Here is a 21,081-nt window from a genome sequence, read left to right on the forward strand (position 1 = left end):
CCTTGCAGATATAACTCTGGCAGCCTGTTTGCCTTCCTAACCTCTCTTGTTTCCACTTATGTGTATTTGTCTTTATTCTTCTGTCCTGTGTTTAAGCATGTCTTCTTGTTAGTTTTTCCTTGTTCTCTGCCCATGCTTGTTTGTCTTCCTGGTTTGTTTCTGATCGTGCCTGACCTGATCTGTGTTTGTTTAGTCTGACTGCAGTGGACATGTGACCTATGACAGAGATTGTGGGAGGGGCCAGCCATTCTCAGACAGACTGGTGGTTGAATTTACATGTTAGCTCCATAGCTTCCTGATGTTCAGAAAATGGAAACTCCCTCTCTTCCTATCTTATTACGTAGAAATCTCCCTTATATTTAAATATCTTTATAAATTCCTATAGAAATTGAAGTATGTTTATAAAAGAACACCTTGGCACCACTGTTTTACTCAGGGCAGTGAGTAAATACCTCAGCCAGCAAGCAAAGTTGTCTGCCCACTGGCAGCACTACAGCACTGCTCATCAGCACTGCAGCAGTTGGCCCAATAACACTAGCTTTCAATGGATGTCATTGTTACATTGCTTTACATCACGGTCACTGTTAAATTGTTCTGAATATGTGGTCCCATCTTCTCTCTGATTATGGCAGACCCCAAACTCAGTCACTTTCAGTTGCTGGTCACTGTCCTTGTGTCTTTGTCTTGTTGCTTCTCTCTCTCTCTCTCTCTCTCTCTCTCTCTCTCTCTCTCTCTCTCTCTCTCTCTCTCTCTCTCTCTCTCTACCCTTTGTCTTAGTTTTCCCTTGTTCTCTCAATCTTTTTTTCTCTTTATCTCTACTACGTTCTCTTCCTCGCTCTCATCAGCCTCTCTCTTTCTCCCCAACACCAAGTCCCTCTATACCCCCTTCTCCATCCCTCCCTACCTCCCTGTCTGTCTCTCTCTCTGTGTGTGTCCAGATTTCCCCTGCAGTACGTTCTTCTCCTGTGTGTCTGTTGTTTGTCCCTCTACCTCCCTCCCCCTTTCCCTCCCTGTCTGTTTCTCTGTGAGTCTTTCCCTCTCCCTCTCCCTGTCTGTCTCTCTCTCTGTGTTTGTCCAGATTTCCCCTGCAGTACGTTCTTCTCCTGTGTGTCTGTTGTTTGTCCCTCTACCTCCCTCCCCCTTTCCCTCCCTGTCTGTTTCTCTGTGAGTCTTTCCCTCTCCCTCTCCCTGTCTGTCTCTCTCTCTGTGTTTGTCCAGATTTCCCCTGCAGTACGTTCTTCTCCTGTGTGTCTGTTGTTTGTAGATGTAGGGGATGAGGAGGAGGAGGCCTGCCCTCTCCACCACTTCCAAAATTCTCGGGAGAGGTGCAAGTTCCTCGCCCCCTCCATCTCTGTGTCTATGCCCGAGGATGACCCCTACCACTCTGACGAGGAATACTATGATCACCCCTTGTTCAGCCCTGAGTGGGATCGCTCGGTCTCCTCTCGGCCCTCAGTGCCGGCCGCTGCCTTTAGACAGATCCAAGGTGAACCGCGCATGGTTCCTCTACGTACGCCATTCTTCCTTCCTATCTTCCCTTCTTCCTCCTACCTTCCTCTTTCTCCCTCTCTTTTACCCCCGATCCCCCTTTTCTGTGGTTCGACCAATAACCTCCGTCTTTCCGTCCGTCCGTCCGTGTGTTTGTTTGTGTCCCTGTGGTGTCAATTAGTTCAAAGAATCTGAGCACTTTCATGTTTTGTGATGTTTAGATGATCTAGTTTGTTGTGATTTATCTCAATCAAAGCCATTTGTTCACTGTAGTCGACTTTGCCTCCGGAAGCATCCCGTCACTTGTCAAAGTGATCCGATGAATATAAACATAACTCATTCCATTTTTAATTTGAACACAAATTTGCCTGAGAAAATTTTTAAACCTACATGTGCATACTTGCAAGGATGCATTTCATAAAATGTAAAAAAAAAAATGCCATATGCAAATCACTTAAACAGAGTGGCATGCAGGCGTAGGACTTGCTGTGGTCCAAATGGCTTGCAGCAATATACAGAGGTGCATGAACTAAGACTTGTTTCATGCACATGTTTTCCTCTCTGCCGGTCTGTGACATCTTCATGCCATGTGTTATGTCTCTGTCTGTCATCACTCCATCAAAGACAAACTCATCCCTGAGCCCTCCCTTCTCATGTGTCCCATCACACACACACACACACACACACACACACACACACACACACACACACACACACACACACACACACACACACACACACACACACACACACACACGTTGTAGATCACCGGATCCACAGGACGATGTTCAGCTCAACACAAACACGCACTGCACTGCAAATACTTTAATACTATAATAATGTTTTCTGTAGTAGGCTGGATGAAGGGGCTCCATGTACCACAAACATCGAAGGGATTATGAAGGTGGCTTGGTCCCCTGCAATTTTACACTTTTCAAACATCTGAAACAGCTTTTTGCAATATAGGGCCATAATTAATATGCTTAATTCTATGTAAAAAAAGATGTGTATTTTTCTGCATATCCAAGCATATCTCTTGAGCTATCTGTATCCTCCTAACTGCAGTTAAATATGCTTCTCTGCATCTGCTAAAATCTGGGTTAAAGATTAAAAGGAATGTGAGACTTATTCATTACATTTAGTTATTGCTTGCTTTTCTAAAGTTTGCCAACAGGCATCCTCGCTAAGATAGTTAGACAAGTTAGTTTTTCTAACTTGGGGCTCCCGAGTGGCGCAGCGGTCTAAGGCACAACATCTTTGTGCTAGAGGCGTCACTACAGACCCTGGTTCCGTTGGATCAGAACCGTCTGTGATCGGGAGTCCCATAGGGCGGCGCACAATTGGCCCAGCATCGTCCGGGTTAGGGGAGGCTTTGGCCGGGGTAGGCCATCATTGTAAAATAAGAATTTGTTCTTTACTGGCTTGCCTAGTAAAATAAAAACTTGATTGATAGCATGAAATGGCTTATTGGTAGCTAGTTGGGAGATTGGGAACCTATGTGGGCTAAAACCAACTTCATAAAATTGCTAGGTGTCTAGCATTATTACAGAGCAACAACGCCTCTATGTCTCCAGCTTGCAGACTGTATAAAGGCGTCCGCATGCTTCAGTTCGGCTGGTGCCTAGCTGAGCTCAGCTAGCTGAACCGAACGAGTGTGCTCGCATACTCTCTTAAAAGACCTTTGCTTGAAAATGAATAAAAGCAGCAATAGTTCTGTTTGTCTGTTTTGAGACACCATAGCCCGTATACACTTCTTAAAAATACAATTAATCTAAGATAATTAATGACAGATTTCTTAGAGGTTTGATGTTTTTGCCATGGAGAGCTTAGTCACGCAATTTTGCATCTGTCTGGGATGTTTGGTGCAGTATTTTCCAAGTAAAAAAATGTACGAGGCCGAGTCACCTCTCGTTCATTGACAATATGCACTTCATTGAAGAAACCCTACTATTGGCCAAATCGCCAACAAGGGGGCGTAGTCTTCGGCTACCGACAGGCTTGCCTCAAGAAAAACATGTGTGTGCCCGAACAGCCATAAACACTCTAGTCCAAAACGAAGAATAACGTCACAAAAGGTCATCATAATATACTGTATGCACTAACTGTTCCAAACTGTTTCAGCCGAGAAGCGTGCGGACGCCATACGGCATCAGTCCTCCTCTCTATCTCCTCTCCCTGTGCAGAGAGTGCCCCTGCTGTGATGTGACCTAGCAGGCTGTACACTGCTGCCACATCCAGTCACTGCCCTGCTCCATAGACACACACAGACACACAGCAGCCCAGCCGCCTGGCGTAATATAAAACCCTGAGCACCGTGCCGCATGGCGAGGGCAGGCGTAACGCTGCTGCATAAAGCCTGTTGGGTTGAGCAGCATCTTTCTGCCTCTAAGCAGGATTTCAGAATCTCAATTTGCAACTCATAGTCAACATGACAGCTTAGGAGTTAGGAGCAGAGGCACCCCCGGCCCAGAGTTAAAGAAATCAATCGCACATCACTGTGCAGAGCATCCTGCGCATGCAGAACAGTACTGCAGCGCTGTATACTGTAGCCCCTTAATCCACAGGGAATGGATTAGGAAGATAGAATTATCGAACTGCAGGTGTGTGTGCTGATCACATAGAGAGGATGTGAGGATCTGTTTCGTAACTTCAAATGGTTTTGGGTTTGGAGGATGGATTACTGATCCAGGGCGGATCCTAGAACAGTGATAAAGGACATGTTCTCCTTGGAGCCACTGTCTGTCTCTATACTATCTAGAACCTTTTTTTTGGCTGGGGCCATAGGAGAATCCTTTGAAGAACCTGTTTTGGTTCTAGGTAGAACCTTTTTTGGTTCCTTGTAGAACCCTTTCCACAGAGGGTTCTACATGGAAACAAAAAAGTTTCTACACGAAACCAAAACGGGTTCTAAAAATAAAAATAAAATAAAATAGAAATAAAATGGTGTTCTTATGGGGACAGCAGAAGAACCCTTTTGGAACGTAGTGCCCACACCCCACTATCCATCACATGGATCAACTCAGGTTATGGTTTCAGAACTTGGATGCGGTGAGAGTAGGATTTCTGATATATTTCTGTGGCTCTTCTCTCAACTGACAATGGGAAGGCCAAGTCCACTTAATGTAGAATGTACTGTATGTATAGCTACAGTGCACAACTGTTATGGTGTATCACGCATGCATTTTGTTACAGATAAAGGTATGTTTGAATGGAAATAGCCTGATGTGGTGTGTCGGCATGGTGCGTGTGTGACAGAGAGAGACAAACTGTGGCCATTGTGTGCATTTTGATAACATCGATCCACAGCAGATTTTACAGACAGGTGAGGTGAGGGTTCTTTTATAGCCTGACGAAAACCTTTGGGTTCACGCTGTCACAATTGCACTCAATAAAACTACAAGAATATTCAACAGTGTGCCGGACCAGTATCTAATCTTTCTTTCAGGATGATTTTATATCTTTAATATAAAGAAAAGCCTCTGCATGCTTAAACTCTATGATCCAAAACATCCCATACAGTCCAAACCCAAACAAACCACATGACCGGGGGAGAAACGTCACTCACTCATACGCTACAACATCTGTGACCAGTGCATCTATCTCTGTCTACAATAGATTCTATACAGTATACACCGTGAGCCACCTTTACAGAGCTGAAAGTGTCCCACCGATTTGTACCTATGTAACCCAAGTCTGTGTTGCCAACCCGTAGTCTTGATGTCTACTTCTTTTATACAAAGTAGAGACCGTCGAGGCTCTTACAGACACATTCGAGGAGGAGGAGGAGGAGGAGGAAGAGGTGTTGATGTTGGAGGAAGAGATGGAAGGGGCAGCAGCAGAAACCGCAGCAGCTCTTGAGGAGCTGTGGAGTGGGGATGAGCCTGAGCTGGACAGCCCCCCAGCCGAGCCCTTAGAACAGGCAGAGGCCATAGGCGAGGCCCATACTGTGCCACCCATACAGGCCGAGGCAGCTAGTGCCGCCCCAGAAGGCCCTAACGGGAGGGTGGAGGAGGAGGAGGTGGCAGAGGCTGAGGGGGAGGAGGAGAGTCCTGAGGAAGGTGTGTCTGTCTGTCCTCTCTCTCCTCTCCCAGGCTGCATGTTATTGTATTGTGTGTAGACAATAATATAATTTAGGCTTTACGGGAATCCCCCCCCCGCTACGCTCTGCTGAAGGCTGGAGCCATGTTTTAAATCGTTCTTCCTGATTCCTCCTTTTTGCTTTCTCTTTGCTTTTGTTTTCAGTTTTTAGCTGCAATTTTTGAGGCCGGGCTTTTCGTGTCTGTGTGTTAATGAAATGTCACCGATCCTCCCAACCAAGCTTTCCCTTCTCTGATGCTACTTACCGATGTATTGATGTCTCATTGGTGTTAACCCATTGCTCAGTGTCTTTCTGCCAGTGATGTTTGCCATTAAAATGCCTCATTTATATAGCATGTAAATCACTCGTTCTCTATTGGATTCAGCTGTGTTTCGTAATAATATCAATATCAAGTGTTTTTATTGACATTTCACTGGTTTTCATATTTTAGATATTGTGTCAATAGTGTTATTCTGTAATTTTTCCTATTGTTGAAATATATTTACGTCTTAGTTGATCTTAATAACATTATACTTGAAATAAAATTAGAACTTATACAACTTATTCTAGGAAAATTTGATGATAGATGATTGTCCATTATCCTCAAAGGTAATAGTTGAATATGTAATCAAAAATCATCAATCAGGGTGTAAAGCAGACATTTAGCCAAATGCAAATCATTAGGATTTCTCCATAAAGCCTGGAAATAATGACAGAAAGGCTATTATTTTACCCTTTATTAGATATGTAAAGTTGTCAATTCCATTTATCATTGCTTGATTCTTCTCATCCATCAACGCCATGGCTGCCTGCACATTCCGGTTCCGTCATTCCGGTTCCATAGCGTTCCGTCACGTTCCATGCCATTGTTTCGTCCATCAGTGAGTGGGTTCCGCCTCATGGGTTCCGCCTCATGGGTTCCACCTCATGCTCCTGTCCTGCCTCAGTGATGCGCGATGCTCTTTGTATTGTGCTACAGTAAGTGATAACAGGCTTTGAGCCTGGAGCAGTGCTTTGCCTGTGTCTGTGATAGTATGGCTGGCCCTGGTTAAAATGGCTGACCTAAAAGAAAGTAGCCTACCTTTAATAGCTGAATGTTGAAGCAAAACCAAACAAACTACTAAAGATTTAACTTACAGCCTTGAAGATGGACACGGACAAACCAGACAGCGAGAGGAGTGGATCCCTCAGCCCAGACTTCACTGAACAAGAGAGTCCAGCTTTCCTCAGCAGGGACCACACAGCAGCACCCCTGATCCCCAAAACGGACATGGCTTCCCCTTCCCCTTCTCTGTCCCCTTTACCTTCAAACAGCCAGAGCCAAGCCAAAGAGCTTAGCAAAATGTCTATACTGGATGAACCTAAAACAGTCTCAGAGAAGCAGCCGTCAGTGGAAGTTCTTGAGTCCAGTAACCTCACGTTGGATTCAGGGTCTGGGTTCACTACAGCTGGAGACCAAGGTCAAGGACAAGGTGTGCCATCTGACTCTAACAAAGACAAATCGGGCATGTCAGCTTATTTCGAGACTTCGGCCCTGAAGCCAGATGAGGGATCCAAGGGGGCTCAAGCAGAAGGTTATTATGAACTGAGCACCGCAGGAGAAGAGAAGGAGGTCTTAGGGAGCAGTTCCCCAACAGTTCCGTCAGCTCTTGAGATCAACTACAGCATGCTGGCACAAACACAGTCAGTGGAGGAGAAATCAGACATGATGGGAGATCAAAAGGAGACCTTACCGGCCCTGGACAGGAGTAACGAATGTAGGCTGTCTCCTGGGAAGCTGGCCCTGGATCAAAGAAGCTACTCTCTCAACATTACGATTGGATCGATGGATCCCAGTGGTCATGGACGACCTAGAAACTTCTCACCACTGGCCACGGATATCATGTCTTTTACCAGCGGCAGTCTGGAGGAGTCTGCCAACTATCTCCCAGTCACCATCCCATCTGTGGAGAAGGAGCCACCACCCTTCCGTCCCCTGATCCTAGAGACGGCAGCCTCAGTCACGTCCGACTCTTCATCTCCTCCCCACAACACAGCAACAGAGACCCCCGGTGAAAAGACCAGCCCCCAGGGGTCAGAGTCCCCAGAATCTCCCTTCCCACCCAAATACTACTACAAAAATGGGACAGTCATGGCTCCTGACCTACCTGAAATGCTGGACCTTGCGGGCAGCAGGTCTAGACTGGCTTCTGAGAACACCGACCCTGAGATCATGAGGAGGAAGTCTGTCCCTGTGGACGCCCAAGTCCTTGGCAGCGACTCCCTGGCTAACCTGGTTCTGGGGGACCAGAGTCAGAACCAGAGTCTTGCCAAGAGTGAGAGCCAGCTGGAGGAGTTGGGTTACTGTGTGTTCAGTGAGTACTCAGGGCCCATGCCTTCCCCTGCTGACCTCCATAGTCCCATTGACTCCCCGACCCAGCGCTTTACCCCTATGGCTCTGGAGGAAAAGATGGCGGAGGAGAAACTGAAAATCGATGCCAGAGACAAACTAGCCGAAGACGAGAAAACCAGTCAGTTAGCTGAGAGCGCCGGTTCCAAAGAAAAAGAAGAAACCAAACAAATGGGACAGAAGGATTCAGCTTCAGAGGAAAAAGACAACAAAAAGATCAGCCATGAAAATGCTTCCATGGAAAACCAAAAAGACAAACCAGCTTCAGCTGTGATGTCAGCCGAGTCCTTTGTAACTCCTACAGTGACGGTTACCCTGGAAGAGGAGGAGAAGCTAGGAGACAACGGACCCGAGACAGATGCTGAGATGGCTGCCTATGAGAGGCAGATCCGCCGGCTGGAGATGGAGGACAGGCCCCTGAGCATGGAGGAGGAGCGGGAGCTGCAGGAGCTCAGGGAGAAGGTGAAGGACAAGTTCCTGGTGCACCAGGAGGCATACGAGGAGGTGGATGCTGAAGACGTCTACCAACTGACTGGAGTTGCCAAGGACAGGATCGGCAGGCCCGTTAGGCCCTCCCCAGCCTCCTCTGTGGAGAGTACCACAGAAGAAGACAATGTTTCAGTTACGGAGACAGAGAAACATAAACAGACGGAAGGTCAGACAACACCAAAGAAGGTTGACATCATGGCAACGTCTCCATCTGTGTCAGGTGATGGTTCGAGCACCACAGAAGAAGACAAGGTTTTAGTTACGGAGACAGAGAAACCTAAGCAGACAGGAGGTCAGACAACACCAACAAAGCTTGACGTCATGGCAACATCTCCATCTGTTTCAGGTGATGGTGTGAGCACCATAGAAGAAGAAAAGGTTCCAGTTATGGAAATAGAGAAACCTAAACAGAATGGAGGTCAGACAACACCAACCAAGGTTGACATCATGGTAACTTCTCCATCTGTGTCAGGTGATGGTGTGAGCACCATAGAAGAAGAAAAGGTTCCAGTTATGGAAATAGAGAAACCTAAACAGACGGGAGGTCAGACAACACCAACCAAAGCTTGACATCATGGTGACTTCTCCATCTGTGTCAGGTGATGGTGTGAGCACCATAGAAGAAGAAAAGGTTCCAGTTATGGAAATAGAGAAACCTAAACAGACGGGAGGTCAGACAACACCAACCAAGGTTGACATCATGGTAACTTCTCCATCTGTGTCAGGTGATGGTGTGAGCACCATAGAAGAAGAAAAGGTTCCAGTTATGGAAATAGAGAAACCTAAACAGACGGGAGGTCAGACAACACCAACCAAGGTTGACATCATGGTGACTTCTCCATCTGTGTCAGGTGATGGTGTGAGCACCATAGAAGAAGAAAAGGTTCCAGTTATGGAAATAGAGAAACCTAAACAGACGGGAGGTCAGACAACACCAACCAAGGTTGACATCATGGTGACTTCTCCATCTGTGTCAGGTGATTGGGTGAGCACCACAGAAGAAGAAAAGGTTCCAGTTATGGAAATAGAGAAACCTAAACAGACTGGAGGTCAGACAACACCAACCAAGGTTGACATCATGGTAACTTCTCCATCTGTGTCAGGTGATGGTGTGAGCACCACAGAAGAAGACAAGATTTCAGTTACGGAGACAGAGAAACCTAAACAGACGGGAGGTCAGACAACACCAACAAAGCTTGACGTCATGGTGACGTCTCCCTCTGTGTCAGGTGATGGTGTGAGCACCACAGAAGAAGACAAGATTTCAGTTACGGAGACAGAGAAACCTAAACAGACGGGAGGTCAGACAACACCAACAAAGCTTGACGTCATGGTGACGTCTCCCTCTGTGTCAGGTGATGGTGTGAGCACCACAGAAGAAGACAAGGCTCCAGTTACGGAAATAGAGAAACCTAAACAGAATGGAGGTCAGACAACGCCAACAAAGATTGACGTCATGACAATGTCTCCATCTGTGTCAGGTTGTGGTGTGAGCACCACAGAAGAAGACAACAAGAAAGTTAGCAAAGAGGAGCTGAAGGAGCAGGTTGTAGAGGTCAAAGAGAGGACCATGGAAGAAAATAAAAAGGTAGAGCGGCAGGAGGAGTATACAGAGCAGGCAGTGGAACCAGATGAAATCATGATAAAGATAAAACCATCAATGCCTGTAGAGAAAGAAGAGAAAGTTGAGAAGGATAGAATGACAAACAAGGAGGAAAAGGAGGAAGATAGTGAAGTTCTGGCAGGGGCAGGGGCAGGAGCAGCGTTGATTGATGTTCCAGAACCCAGAGCTGCCATAGAGTCAGTGGTGACTGTAGAAGATGACTTCATCACTGTAGTCCAGACCATCGACGAGGGTGAGGAGCCGGGACACAGCGTGCGTTTTTCCGCTCCGCCCGAGCCTGAGACACCAGAGGAGGAGGAGGAGGAGGAGTCCCAGGAGGTGGAGATCATGGAGGCAGCTAGTCTAGAGGAGGTGGGGGATGTCTCAGAGGAGGTCCTTGAGAAGGAGGTGCAGGCCTCCCCAGAGAAGGAGGTGCAGTTGGAGACCGAGGGACAGACAGAGAGCTACGACAGAGACGAGACCACCATGGACGACTCCATCCTAGACAGCTCTTGGGTCGATACTCAAGGTGAGATTTCTCTCTGTTATAATCCAATAATACATGTTTCAATGACAGATAAATTACATGTTTAATGACCACAAATAATAATATAATCAGTGGTTAGAGAAATGCAATAGCATAGTCAATATGTGACCGTCTCGATTCGGTCCAATGTAGCAACATTTGTAATGGTGTTTTTTACTTTGGATAAAAGTAGAGACTCAGAGCTATTCTGCTTTGAAAGTTGATCAATTTGTTACCTCACTTTTGACAAAATGGCCCGTTAATGTTTTGGTACACCTACCGGAGAGCTCTTCTTTGTCTACACCCACTTAGCATCATTCACACATCTTAAGCCGTGGCCCCTCCCATGTCCTTTAAGGATGCACAGTGTAGGAAACAACCAAAGATTTCAAGACTAATAGTGGTGAATGTAGTAGCAAAAAGTAGTCTTAAAAATACACTTTATCTAGTCCTTGGCCTATATCCTAATCTCATATCTTAGTCATGTTGTTATTCACATTACCATCTGTAGTAAACACACACTATATAAAAAAATACATGATTTTAGGCCTCCCGAGTGGTGCAGCGGTCCAAGGCACTGCATCTACAGACCTGGGTTCGATCCCAGGCTGTATCACAACCGGCCATGATTGGCCCAGTGTCGTCTGGGTTACGGGAGGGTTTGGCCGGGGGGAGGCTTTACTTGGCTCATCGCACCCAAGAAATGCCTCTTCTTTGAAGTAGGGACATGGGATAAATGCCTAGTTTCTTGAAATATATGGATCTGATACCTGTTCATGTTTATTACAATGTTTTCACAGTGGAGACTTCATATTTCATCATGATAACAAAATTACACATCAACACTGTTTTATCCAGTTTATGAGTGTTATGGCCATATTTTGTGTTGTGTCCATAGTACTACTGCATGATGATGACCTTACCATGTCTGTTTTGTACCTAGATCTCTCCACTGTAGATGTGGATGATGACATGAGCATGGCTGCCGAGCAGATCGAGCCCCTGAGAGCTGACCGGGTCCCAGCCCCACCAGTCAAGAAGTACAAGACTCTCCAGCAGCAGAGGCAGGAAAAGCAGCCAGTGAAGCCCAAGGCTAAAAGTGCGCGTGTGAGGGGGCGCGAGGGGTGCGTCTCCACCCCTGAACGTAAACCCGTCCGCAAGGAGACTGTCTGTATCCCCAGGGAAGACATGAAGAAGAAAAAAGGTTCAGAACTACAGTATCTCTCCAAATCATTTTGTTACTCTATTTATTTAATTTTTGTAAATGATTTGTAGTTATACATTATTAATAGACAGATTATTAAATTCTCTTTGATTTGAAGTGGTGTAGATCTCCATTCAATTTGTTACTCTAGAGGGCCAGATTCCCAGATACTTCTCGATTTAAATAGCTTTATAGTCCAGGACAAGGCTGGATATGTGTCTGGGAAACCAATAATTAAAAACATTTCTATATAGTTCTTTGTAGTTATATATTATTAATTGACAGATTTTGTTATTCTCTTTCATTCTAATTTTCAAATATTATCATCTTTAAAAGCCTTTAAGGTCTCAGATGAATGTTAACTGGCATTCAGAGAGCCTTTCTTGGTGGGTGTCTGTACTACCAAACCTTTGTGTCACACTATGTCCTTCCCTTCCTTTTCTCTCTTTGACTATGTCTCACTCTTCCTTCTGATGCTACTTGTACATTCTTCCTTTTCTCTCTTTGACTATCCCTCACTCTTCCTTCTGATGCTACTTGTACATTCTTCCTTTTCTCTCTTTGACTATCCATCACTCTTCCTTCTGATGCTACTTGTACATTCTTCATTTTTTTCTCTTTGACTATGTCTCTACCTCATCCTTCTCCTAGCCGTGAACAAGAAGACTGAGCTGACTAAGAAAGCAGAGACGCGCTCCTCTCCATCCCGGAAGAGTGTGTTAAAGCCTACTGCGGTCCGACACCCAAATCCCGCCCAGCCCCAACCCCACCCCTCTGCTCGGAGGAAACCTACAGGTGACCAACCACTCCTGGGTTTCGTCCCAAATGGCACCCTATTCTCTATAGGGCCTGTAGGGCATGGTCAAAAGTAGCTCACTAAATAGGAAATAGGGTGCCATTTGGAATGTCCCGCTGGCTGGGCCAGGGAGGCATCTGCAATGTGGCTGCAAATATCGACATTCTCATCTCATCAATAAATCAAATGTATTAATAAAGCCATTTTTACATCAGCAGTTTTACAAAGTACTTGACATTAACCTCATCCTTACAGTTGTTTGAAGCTTCTATTTTTGTTAAATTTTGCTAAATTATTTGGTTAATCACATTTTTTAAATTCTGTCTCATTTGTTAGTTAATTTGTCATGTTCAGTGTTTGCATTTTATTAGAATAAACTCATTTGTTATACATTTCTCATTTGACTTCATTTTTCAAATGTGCTTGTTGTGAACAGTCAGTCGCTCAACTTTTTGGATTTGTTTTATTATTTGCTATTTACTTTGAATTGCATCTTTCTTCTCCTCAGCTCCCATGTTCATTCTGGGTTTCTCTTCTCTGGGAGATTGTTCGTTTGGTTATTTAATGTTACTGCTTCAGAGCTCCAGTTGAAGTTGGAGGTTTACATACACTTAGGTTGGAGTCATTAAAACTCGTTTTTCAACCAATCCTCAAATTTTTTGTTAACAAACTATAGTTTTGGCAAGTCGGTGAGGACATCTACTTTGTTCATGACACAAGTCATTTTACCAACAATTGTTTACAGACTGATTATTCACTTATAATTCACAGTATCACAATTCCAGTGGGTCAGAAGTTGACATACACTAGGTTGACTGTGCCTATAAACAGCTTCGGGAAAATGATGTCATGGCTTCCGAAGCTTCTGATAGGCTAATTGACATCATTTGAGTCAATTGGAGGTGTACCTGTGGATGTATTTCAAGGCCTACCTTCAAACTCAGTGTCTCTGTTTGACATCATGGGAAAATCAAAAGAAATCAGCCAAGACCTCAGAAAAAAAATTGTAGACCTCCACAAAGTCTGGTTCATCCTTGGGAGCAATTTCCTAATGCCTAAAGCTACAAACAACAACATCTGTACAAACAACAGTACGCAAGTACGAACACCATGGGACCACGCAGCCATCATACCGCTCAGGAAGGAGACGCGTTCTGTCTCCTGGAGATGAATGTACCTTTGTGTGAAAAGTGCAAATCAATCCCAGAACAGCAAAGGACCTTGTGAAGATGCTGGAGGAAACAGGTACAAAAGTATCTATATCCACAGTAAAACGAGTCCTATGTCTACATAACCTGAAAGGCCGCTCTGCAAGGAAGAAACCACTGCTCCAGAACCGCCATAAAAAAGCCAGACTACGGTTTGCAACTGCACATGGGGACAAAGATTGTACTTTTTGGAGAAATTTCCTCTGGTCTGATGAATCAAAAATAGAACTGTTTGGCCATAATGACCATTGTTATGTTTGGAGGAAAAAGGGGGAGGCTTGCAAGCCGAAGAACACCATCCCAACCTTGAAGCACAGGTGTGGCGGCATCATGTTATGGGGGTGCTTTGCCGCAGGAGGGACTGGTGCACTTCACAAAATAGATGGCATCATGAGGATGGAAATTAAGTGGATATATTAAAGCAAAATCTCAAGACATCAATCAGGAAGTAAAAGCTTGGTCGCAAATGAGTCTTCCAAATGGACAATGACCCCAAGCATACTTCCAAAGTTGTGGCAAAATGGCATAAGGACAACAAAGTCAAGGTATTGTAGTGGCCATCATAAAGCCCTGACCTCAATCCTATAGAGAACTTGTGGGCAGAACTGAAAAAGCGTGTGCGAACAAGGAGGCATACAAACCTGACTCAGTTACACCAGCTCTGTCAGGAGGAATGGGTCAAAATTCACCCAACTCATTGTGGGAAGCTTGTGGAAGTCTAAACGAAACGTTTGACCCAAGTTAAACAATTTAAAGGCAATGCTACCAAATACTAATTGAGTGTATATAAACGTCTGACCCACTGGGAATGTGATGAAAGAAATAAAAGCTGAAATAAATAATTCTCTCTGCTATTATTCTGACATTTCACATTCTTAAAATGAAGTGGGGATCTTAACTGACTTAAGACAATACATTTTTACTAGGATTGAATGTCAGGAATTGGGAAAAATTGAGTTTAAATGTATTTGGTGTAACTTCTTACTTCAACTGTTTGTGTACATTTTTCTCTCTTTCTCTCTGTATTTAACAGATTCTCCATCTCTTACCCTCTCGCTTAACTCTCTTTTTAACCTTTGTAATGTTTGCAACTTGTTTGCTGTGAAAGAACTACAGTGAAATAAGTGTGTTCTTCCAGCATTTCCCCAGAGCAGGACAGTATTAGTCCCAAATGGCACCATATTCCCTATATAGTGCACCACTTTTGACCAGAGCCCCTAGTGAACAGGGTGCCATTTAGGATGTAAACACAGCCTCTTAAACTTACACCTAAAAACTGAAGTGGTTGCCAAGCAACTGGTAGTTTAGCAGCTCTCAGGTATTGGTGTACCACATCTGACAGAGATCTTCCACAATAGAGATATTCACTGAGTGTACAAAACATTAGGAACACTTGAGTTGCTCCCCGTTTGCCCTCAGAACAGCCTTAATTCGTCGGGGCTTGGACTCTAACAGGTGCCGGAAAAGCTTTGCACAGGGATGCTGGCCCTGACTCCAGTGCTTCTCACAGTTGTGACACGTTGTCTGGATGTCCTTTGTGTGGTGGACCATTCTTAATACACACAGGAAACTGTTGTGTTTGAAAAACCCAGCCACGTTGCAGTTCTTGACACACTCAAACCGGTGCGCCTGGCACTTACTACCATAAGGGTGGCTACTTTGAAGAATCTAAAATCTAAAATATATTTGTTTAACTTTTTTTTGCTTACTACATGATTCCATATGTGTTATTTCATAGTGCTGATGTCTCCACTATTATTCTACAATGTATAAACTAGTAAAAATAAAGAAAAACCCTTGAATGAGGAGGTGTGTCCAAACCTTTGGACTGGCGCTGTAACTCTAAGTAGCTCTCTACTATTCCAGAATCTTTCTAAATTGCTGCATTGCCCTAATTAAATCGTTCAGGGGGTGAGATAGAGGGTGGGATGGGAGGTGCACTTATGTAGTGCAAAATACTGTATTCTGTATGATTTTCTTCCAAAGCATTGGAGACAGACCTTTTCTCTAGCAGCTTGAATAGGGTCTCAGCCAATTCCCTCATAGTATACAGTAATACAGTGTAATTATACAGTACTGTACCTGATTTAGGGCTAAATTACCTCTCACAAAGTTTTCCTTAGTTGTTGACAGAAGAGGGGTAACTGTTTGTCCAATAGTTTGTCAGTTAGATTGTGTTTGTACAGGCTGTAGAGTGGGTGGCGTGCTTCAGCCACAGCTGTTGTGTGCGTGTGGGAGAGTTTTGTTGTGTTGCTGTCATTCTGTTGTCATGTTTAAAGGAGTAGTTTTCTTTTTTTACAACCAGATATCTATTTGTATGTTATAGAAATGTCCAGACCTCTTTTATGTGATTTCACATGATTTTGAGAAACGTACCCTAAACAGGAAATCACTTCCTCATCCTTGATGTGTAGTATGGGGGCCCCAAACACACATGAACAAAATATGTCATTTTAGAAACGGCAAAGCTCTCAGTATAGTGATGCCGGTCTTTAGACGTTTTACACATGAAATTGTGTCATTTCGAACTTTATCCACCGTGTTTTCTTTTTCTTCTTAAACGGGTAGATCAGCTTTAATATGAATATTCTTTGCTATATATATTATTTTAACATATTATTTTCCCTTAAACATAATTGGACAACAATAGACTTCAACTTCCAGCTTAAACATACTATATTCATTTTATGGACACAGTATATTTTACCTTAGTTATCTTGTTTAAAAAATATATTTTTGTTATTTTTAGGCCCACCTTTCAGCTCCCCTCAACCCCTCCCATCTATTTCTGAACAACATCCCATTTCTATTAGCCATATATTTTTCAACTGTAATGTGATGTTTCACAAAAGTCCTGAACCTTTCTATTCTCATAGTTTCTACAGATTGTAAATTAAAGATGAAATGTTTTGCTAAGAGTATTATTATATTATTAATAGATTGACTATGACTTTTCAAATCACCCAGCAGTGCTAATTGTAGATTTAGCTCCTGGTAAATGTTGTAATTCTTCAGCCATTCCTTAACCAGCGACCAAAAACAAGCTACATATGGGCAGTACCATAACAAGTGTTCTAATGATTCTGTCTCTTAGGATGGTTGTATCCCCCATGTATACAGTGGCAAGAAAAAGTATGTGAACCCTTTGGATTTACCTGGATTTCTGCATAAATTGGTCATACAATTTGATCTGATCTTCATTTAAGTCACAACAATAGGCAAACACATTGTCCTTAAACTAATAACACACAAATTATTGTATTTTTCTTGTCTTTATTTAATACATAATTTAAACATTCACAGTGTACGTTGGAAAAAGTATGCGAACCCCAAGGTTATTGACTTCTCCAAAAGCTAATTGGAGTCAAGAGTCAGCTAACCTGGAGTCCAATCAATGAGGAGATTGGAGATGTTGGTTAGAGCTTCACTGCCCTACAAAAAACATTCACAATGTTATTCACAAGAAGCATTGCCTGCTGTGGACTATGCCTCAAACAAAAGAGATCTCAGAAAAACTAAGATGAAGAATTATTTGACTAGCATAAACCTGGAAAGGGTTACAATAGTATCTTTAAAAGCCTTGATGTTCATCAGTCCACGGTAAGACAAATTGTCTATAAATGGAGAAAGTTCAGCACTGTTGCTACTCTCCCTAAGAGTTGCCGTACTGCAAATATGACTGCAAGAGCACAGAGCAGAATGTTCAATGAGGTTAAGAAGAATCCTAGAGTGACACCTAAAGACTTACAGAAATCTCTGGAACATGCTAACATCCCTGCTGAGGAGTCTACGATATGTAAAACACTGAACAAGATTGTTGGTCATGTGAGGACACCACGGAAGAAGTCACTGCTGTCCAAAAAAACAATGCTGCACGTCTGAAGTTCGCAAAAGAGCACCTGGATATTCCACAGCACTACTGGCTAAATATTCTGTGGACAGATTAAACTAAAGTTCAGTTGTTTGGAAGGAACATACAGCACGATGTGTGGAGAAAAAAAGGCACAGCACAGCACACCAACATCAAAACCTCATCCCAACTGTAAAGTATAGTGGAGGGAGCATCGTGGTTTGGGGCTGCTTTGCTGCCTCTGTGCCTGGACAGCTTGCTATCATCGATGGAAAAATGAATTTCCTAGTTTATCAAGACATTTTGCAGGAGAACGTAAGGTTATCTGTCTGCGAAGTTGGGTGATGCAACAGCACAACGACCCAAAACGGGGAAGTAAATCAACAACATAATGGCTTCAACAGAAGAAAATAACCTTCTGGAGTTGCTGACCTCAACCCGATTGAGATGCTATGGCATGATCTCAAGAGAGCTGTTCACACCAGACATCCCAAGAACATTGCTGAACTGAAACAGATTTGTAAAGAGGAATGGTCCAAAATTCCTCTTGACCTACAGAAAACTTTTGGTTGAGGTTATTGCTGCCAAAGGAGGGTCAACCAGTTATTAAATCCAAGGTTTCACATACTTTTTGCACTGTGAATGTTTACACGGTGTGTTCAATAAAGACATTAAAACATATAATTGTTTGTGTGTTATAAGTTTAAGCAGAATGTGTTTGTCTACTGTTGACTTAGATGAAGATAAGATTACATTTTATGACAAATTTATGCAGAAATCCAGGTCATTCCAAAGGGTTCACAAACTTTTCTTGCCACTGTATAACATTCTATTGGTTGCAAGAATTCTATATAAATAATTTAAATTGTAAAACTGAATTTTGACTCCAGCGTCGTTAAGTGTATCTGTTCATAAACCATGTGCCATAGAATGGGTACATTGAAAATCTCTTCCCAACTATTTAGCTGTTTGGCACAGCTGTCAATGTTTGGTCCTTAAATGAAACTGGTATATTTTTTATTTAGCACAATTTTCTTTAACCAATTTTGGTCTTTAATGCAGGGCAGTCAGACAAGTCCCTTAACTTCTCCCCCTTCCACTTGCCTCTTCCATTTTTGTAGTAATGCTGCATTTAATTGGTTGTAATTTTGAATAGAGCAGACATTTCCATATATTTTTGTTAGCTGCATGTGTGACGTAACTCCACCAGTCCTATTTATAATATAATTTATGAAGATAAAACCATTTAAAAAAAACTTTTCCAAAATATATATATATTTTTTGAACCAATTAGTATAGTTGAGTTTAACCATATTTGCTCTAATATTTGTTCTGTCTTTTCTGGTGGCTAACACTCATCTGTAATGTTTTATTTTGTTTTGAGCAACTCCAGACGTTTCCCATATCCAGCTGTTCCATTCTCTGTGGAGCCTGCTGCTACAGGTAACTGCCAAAATAAAGGAAACACCAACATAAATTGTCTTGATAGTGCGTTGGGCCACCACGAGTCGCCAGAACAGCTTCAATGCATCTTGGTATAGATTCTACATGTGTCTGTAACTTCCTGTGTGGAAGCACCCCATGCTTTCAATATACTTTGTATCCCTTATTTATCTTATTATTTTGGCAATTACCTGTAGAATGAACGCTCGAGTCGCAACAAAATTGAATATAACATTGCAGATAAAGTTCGGATTGATAAAATTCAATGTGTACAACATATAAAGACCTGGATCACTATACTGAGAGCTTTGCGGTTTAAAAAAAAACATATTTGGGTGTTTTTGGAGCCCTTGTTCAAGTTTTTTCGGGGCTGCAATACTACACAACGAGGATGAGGAAGTGATTTGTTTGGGGTAAGTTTCTATAACATGTCATTTACATTTAAAAAAAATGAAATTTGGTTATCACAATGAAAACCTAACTTTTCATTCACATGTCTAACTGTAGACCGTCTCTGTATTTCTCTTTCTCTCTCACTCTCCTCTGTCCTTCCCTCTTCTCTATCTCATTTGGTTTCTCTTTCTCCTCCTTCTCTACTTCAATTCTCTCTCTCTCTCTCTCTCTCTCTCTCTCTCTCCTGTCTCTCTCTCTCTGTCTCTCTCTCTCCCTCCCTCCTCTCCTACTTCTCACTGTCTCACTCTCATCTTCTCTCTCGCATCCTCTCTCTCCTCTTCTCTCTCTCTCTCCTTCTATCTCCTCTTCTCTCACCTCCTCTCTTCAGTGGGTGTACCAGAAGGTCGTCGGCCCCTCAGTGTAGCTAGACAGTCTCGGGACAGAGCCTCAGTAAGTACAGCACACTCATCATAATAACGTCATGTTCAATTGAGTACATGTAGTAGGCTATCTCCCTGTTTGACTCAAACTTCAAAATGACACAAACCATTATTTGCCATTAATATCTATTGGGCATAACATAATCCGAAATACAACCACAACAAACTACAAATGCATCCAACAAGTTTGTAGAGTCACAAGCTTGATGTAGTCATTGTGTGCTAGGAATATGGGACCAATACTAAACTTTTGACTAAATGTTATACACTATCAGTGAATTTGTCCAAATACTTATGAAACCTTCAAATGGTGGGATTAAATACATAAAGTGCATTCACTTCTAAACGGTAAAACCGTGATGTATGAAAATGCCTTCAAATAAAAGGTGACATTCTGTACTGTCGCTTCATTGAAAACATTTGATCTGAAATCCAACATGCTGGAGTATAGAGCCAAATTTAAAGGTTTAGCTTCACTGTCCAAATAAATATGTAGGGGAGTGTATGTGTAAATCTGGTTGGTTTTCAACAACATGTCATCTTTTGGTTCCACTTTCATTGTTTTTTGTCCTCTGATGACTTCTGTGGTTTGCAGCCTATGTTTCTCACCCATCTCTCACACACATATCCCCCCTCTCTCACCCATCTCTCCCACTCATACCCCCCCTCTCTCACCCATCTCTCACACACATATCCCCCCTCTCTCACCCATCTCTTCCCATCTGTCTGTCTGTAACTCAGTCACCACCATTAACAAAGATCCCCACCTGTAAAACGCGAGTGGTCGCCCTCCTGCCCCCCCGCCCTAACTCGTCCTGCTCCTCCCACACTAAAAAGAACTTGCTGGGGGAGGTGGAGCTTGATAGGCCCCGCCCCTCCTCTGGTGGGCCTCGTGACTCTACCACACTACCCAGACTGATATACGCGGTAAGGTTAGCATATGGCCCTGAACTGATCAACTGATCTCACATATGTAAATGAATACAATAATATATAACAATAAACAATATACAGTGCCTTCAAATACTATTCATACCCCTTGATTTATTCAAATTCTATTTTCTTAAAGCCTGAATTCAAAATGGATTAAATAAATGATTTTGTCTCAACCATTTACACACAATACCCCATAATGACAAAGTGAAAACATGTTTTTAGAAATTGTAGCAAATGT

At 43.1% G+C, this 21,081-nt stretch overlaps 1 protein-coding gene across 1 annotated transcript in view; it reads left to right on the forward strand.

Moving 5' to 3' along the window:
* The window catches only part of LOC135547566 (microtubule-associated protein 2-like), a 164,178-nt gene that overhangs the window by 125,794 nt on the left and 17,303 nt on the right, over positions 1–21,081 (forward strand). The window contains exons 7-14 of the mRNA XM_064976680.1: positions 1,265–1,486; positions 5,229–5,546; positions 6,706–8,570; positions 9,706–10,576; positions 11,517–11,777; positions 12,429–12,572; positions 19,856–19,917; positions 20,649–20,834. Coding sequence (XP_064832752.1) covers positions 1,265–1,486; positions 5,229–5,546; positions 6,706–8,570; positions 9,706–10,576; positions 11,517–11,777; positions 12,429–12,572; positions 19,856–19,917; positions 20,649–20,834 — 3,929 coding nt within the window. The remainder of the gene's footprint in view (positions 1–1,264; positions 1,487–5,228; positions 5,547–6,705; positions 8,571–9,705; positions 10,577–11,516; positions 11,778–12,428; positions 12,573–19,855; positions 19,918–20,648; positions 20,835–21,081) is intronic.

Source organism: Oncorhynchus masou, chromosome 10, assembly GCF_036934945.1.
Source record: "Oncorhynchus masou masou isolate Uvic2021 chromosome 10, UVic_Omas_1.1, whole genome shotgun sequence".
Taxonomy (NCBI): domain Eukaryota; kingdom Metazoa; phylum Chordata; class Actinopteri; order Salmoniformes; family Salmonidae; genus Oncorhynchus; species Oncorhynchus masou.